The sequence below is a fragment of the Erythranthe guttata genome, chromosome 10 (genome assembly GCF_056151865.1).
Source record: "Erythranthe guttata isolate IM_541 chromosome 10, IM_541, whole genome shotgun sequence".
NCBI lineage: Eukaryota > Viridiplantae > Streptophyta > Magnoliopsida > Lamiales > Phrymaceae > Erythranthe > Erythranthe guttata.
This window is the reverse complement of record NC_142542.1, coordinates 11,758,246-11,762,613: the sequence shown is the minus strand read 5'-3', so window position 1 is coordinate 11,762,613 and position 4,368 is coordinate 11,758,246. Positions and strand designations below refer to the sequence as shown.

The window sequence follows — 4,368 nt, the reverse complement described above, 5'->3', positions numbered from 1 at the left end:
TAAGGTATAACTAACATTTTAATTCATTGATTGAATGTAAGCCCTATTATCTGAACAATACTACAATTCATAACTATTTCTAGAATCCGCACGTTTGACTTGAGCGTCGGAGGGGTTTCCGCCGGATCAACCCCGACCTAGTTCACGTGTTCTCTGTTTGCAGGTATCTCAGGACCATCTAGCACGTGTGCAGTGATCCACTTTGCTCCTCCAACTCCCTCTATCTCAACTATTTAAGGTGATCTATTTTTAGCATCATCAGATGTAGATGATGACCACCGTATTCATAACTTGTCACCTATTGATTCAATAGACACGATAGCACTACATGAAATTTGATGACCTTCTAGTTCTATACATAAAATACAGATGCGATGAATTCGGTACACACACAAAAAAAAAAAAATAATAAAAAATAAAAAAAAAACGGTGTTGTACTTATTCCTCTCTAAATTGCTCTCAATTTCTCTAACGGGCTAATTTGCCATTTGATCTTGTATTTTATGCTTTAAGGAGTAACATTGATTTTTCCTCCAAAAATAATTCATGAAGATAAATTAATAAATAAAGCCACTAAATCAACCCAACCAGTTACTATTATTTTTATATTTGCATATAGTATCCCAATAGGTACCGCATTATATTAAGTGTTTGCAGAAGCTATTATTACCCCAACTAAATACTACATTGTACTTGGATGTGTTTGCAAAAGCTTCTACAAAATATTGAGCTACTCTTTGATGATAATTATAATCAGTTTGTGAGTATTTGCACTCTTACATTTTTTCTGCAACACCACCGCTCCATGATTTTTGGATTCATGTCCTTCAATCTACATCAAAATTGTATTTTCAAATACATTTGAGATAATTTACAAAACTAAACTGAAACTTGTTATTTCCAAACATGTTGACTTGTCGATTAAATGTTTAAAATTGACTTTTATAGTGATAATTAGCTAGGGTTATAAATGAGTTGGGTTATAAATGAGTTGAGCCGACTTATAAGCTCAGTGAACCGGTTCAACAAAAGCTCAAGCCACTCGAATATTTTGAGATCTTGCTTTCTGACGAGTCGAGCCCAAACTCATTCTTAATAGTTCATAAGTTCACCAGCCTTTTATTTTTATTAGAAATATAATTAATATAAAATAAATATAAATTTAAAAAAGTAAATAAAAAATAAATTACACATCATTTTTTTATTTCTATTTTTTTTATTATAATTTATAATAATAAATTCTAATAATATTAATAAAAATAAACAAAATGGCTCAAACTCGAACTGGATCCCAAAAACAAATACTCGAAAAGCTCGACTCTTCGAGGTCGAGCTCGTCAAATTGGATTCTAGCTCGAGCTCACCAATACAGTCAAGCTCGGCTCGTTCACACCCGTAATGATAACATCAACAACTTCAAATAATAAATTATTAGGAGTTACATTAACAATCACCAACTTTTACCTTTTCATAAACCCCGGTTAGCTTTTGCAAATAAGACCATAGTCATAACATAAACTACATATCCAATTACCAAGAAAGCAAAAACAAAAAGGGCAACATCGGAAAGAGTCTCCAACACGATACTCACGTGTTTTTTTCTTATTGTAGCTCACAATAATACCATGCTCAAATTTTAATGAAAATGAAGGAGGACTACTAGTTTTAGGTTCATTGCCGGACGTGCAAAGTGTGTCTCACTCAATTCTCCACTTCTCAATCTGCAAACAATAAGCAAGCTAAGTATATAATTCCGAAATGCTCATTACAAAACGTGACTTGAAACAAGACTCATTTAACAGCCAAAAAATAGTTAAAAATAATTTTTAGGGTTCACATATATAAGATGATATCTATGCTACAACCTGTATTTTGTCCTACATACGATATATCTGGATGATGGACCCTGCCAATGGAAGTTATTACATCAAAAGTTCGCGCTCGTGATAAATATATAGTGAATTTTGAGATTACGCTTTCAACTCGTTCCATCCTTACTATATAAGTTTTTGGTAGTAAAATTATGCAGCATAGAACCAAAAACTATGTATGAAATGAAATAAAAATCGCGGTAACACGAGATGTTTTTGAAATTGAATTGATTTACGTACCCATTCGGGACACATTGATTTGTAGTACTCCTGAACTTTCTTGCACTCTTGTGCGTCTTTTCCCTTTTCTTGAATGCACCTAATTAAGACAATGTCATTAAGATTGCGATGCAACGAGTTTTATATTTTCTTGCTAACTTGCAATACATATTTGCAAAAGAAAATCTTGTGCAACTATATGTAAAGAAGTCCGGAATATTTAAGATACCAATCGAAGGAAGAGAGAAAAATAAATAGACGGGCGAACATTTCTGTTGAACCGTCCATTTCCACATAGGCCACTACGGCATGCATTTATTCTTTATCCTCCTTATGTACGTTACATTATATAAAACCATGAAGGCTCAAAAATTAAAAACTCAATACTTATCTGTATCGGGATCTAAGTATATGGTAATATTGGTTACTGAAAGTTAATTAGTTCGCAAATGTTACGTTGCCAGCTAGATCAAACGTAAAGAAGGGCAAGATGCTAACTTGTGATACTCGTGGTAACTGTCATAACAAAGCCGCATCTGATTGGACGAATTGTCTTTCTTAAATTGCAATGATCTGTTTGTTTCCGTCTCCACCTGCATTATTAAGAATGTGCACGTCGATTAACGCTTGTGACATTTCAATACATAGAACCAAAACATAGACTTGTTGGGCATATTATAGATTTAGGGTAAGTGTCATTTGTTGAAAATCGGGGTTAAAACGATGTTAAGAAGCCCATAACTAATCAAAACTACATAGTTTGCATTTTAGTACCAAAACATATGGACTTGTTAATTATCCATATTATAGATGTATTAAGGAATTGTTTTTATTTACGATCGGAGATTTTAGAACCACGTTAAGAAGCTCAGAACTAATTAATTAAATGTTTAAGGCTACAAAGTTTGCATTTTAAAAGACATGATAGTTATGTTGTCACATAAAAAGAAAAAAGAAAAAGAACTGCAACACTAAGACATTTGGAGGAAAATTTTGGAAAAAAATATTTTACGTGAATTTTTCTTATGCCGAAAATCACTATCACAAACTCGATACGTAGAAGGTGAGTTAGATGCTACAGTCATTGGTTGGTTGGTTATTACAGAGGATGAATCTTAATCATAATTTTGATTAAATAACTACCCACTATAATTACTATGATTATATGTAGATCTACGGTCAATCCACTCAGATATAACATCTAATTTATAGATATAACATCTAATTTATATGGTGCGTATACTAGATCGACTAGACCAACTTGCAATTTAGTCATCAACTAATTAATATTTATTTTATATGAAGGAAACCAACCAAACGATGTATCCGAGGATCAACATAGAGTAGCAAGTTATTAATTTGGAAACAATTAAATTAAATTATATATATATATATGTGGTAATTAAAATACATTAATCTCACGAGCTGAACAACCAAGATTATACATATATCATGGATTTGATGACCTTCGTATATAATCGATAGTGAATTCCATTTTCAATAATATTTCATCATGATCAGTAAAGCTGGCGGATATATATATATATATATATATATATATATATATATATATATATATATATATATATATATATATATATATATATATATATATATATATATATATATATATAATAGTTAACGGCGGCAGATAGATGGATAGATAGATATACCTTAGTAGTAGTGGAGGAGGGTGGCGGTGCTCGAGAAACGGGCGGTGAGTGCTGAGGGGGGCGAGGGGCTTGCTCCCCTCTAGCCACTCTGTTGACGTCACGAGCCCTCATCTTTTCTTGAGGTTCAACTGTTGATGCTGACATTTTATTATTTTTGCTATCTCTCTCTCTCTCTCTCTCTCTCTCTCTCTCTCTCTCTCTCTCTTAATTTTCTCTCTCCCTTTTTTCTGTTTCTGGTTTCGAGTTGTTGAGGTAAATATAAATGGGAGGAAGGAGCCAGCAGAAGAAGAAGAGAGGTGGCAAGGTTGAGGATTTGATTTGATTTTTCTTTTGTCGTGAAGTTGCCATCTGGCGGTATTCAACCATTAACGTGTCATCAATATAATTACGCATTTGTGTTTTCTAATTAATTACTCCCTCCGTCCCAATTTAAATGTCGTTTTGGGTTGTTTTGCACCTATTAAGAAAATCAATAAATGTGCATAGATTATAGTAAAAAATAGATAAAGTTACTAAAATATGCTCGACATTAATTGATTCTCAACTAATTAATTAGAAGTGATTAAGGGTAAAATTGAAAATAATGCAATTAATGCTTTATTGAA

The 4,368-nt window shown here is 32.4% G+C and overlaps 1 protein-coding gene across 2 annotated transcripts; it reads right to left on the bottom strand.

The window, feature by feature from the left end:
* Window positions 1-1,399: 1,399 nt before the first annotated feature.
* LOC148767520 (putative cytochrome c oxidase subunit 6b-like) lies at window positions 1,400-4,026 on the bottom strand. Of its 2 annotated transcripts, XM_088823983.1 has the most exons (5): window positions 3,764-4,026; window positions 2,589-2,683; window positions 2,112-2,190; window positions 1,866-1,906; window positions 1,400-1,721 (listed from the first exon to the last, which is right to left on the bottom strand). In XM_088823983.1, the coding sequence occupies exons 1-5, from the start codon at window positions 3,905-3,907 to the stop codon at window positions 1,637-1,639; spliced, it is 444 nt and encodes a 147-aa protein (XP_088680109.1). In that variant the 5' UTR covers window positions 3,908-4,026; the 3' UTR covers window positions 1,400-1,636. The 2 variants fall into 2 exon arrangements, with proteins under 2 accessions (XP_088680109.1, XP_088680110.1); XM_088823984.1 differs by lacking the exon at window positions 1,866-1,906 and having other exon boundaries at window positions 3,764-4,023.
* Between the last annotated feature and the right edge of the window lie 342 nt (window positions 4,027-4,368).

Bases quoted from the DNA above. Each gene is read 5' to 3' on its own strand.
- LOC148767520 (XM_088823983.1), bottom strand. From the start codon at position 3,907: ATGTCAGCATCAACAGTTGAACCTCAAGAAAAGATGAGGGCTCGTGAC. The intron at 2,684-3,763 runs GTATATCTATCT...TTAATAATGCAG, and splicing joins CCTCCTCCACTACTACTAAG to GTGGAGACGGAAACAAACAG. The intron at 1,907-2,111 runs GTACGTAAATCA...TTCCATTGGCAG, and splicing joins AATCAATGTGTCCCGAATGG to GGTCCATCATCCAGATATAT.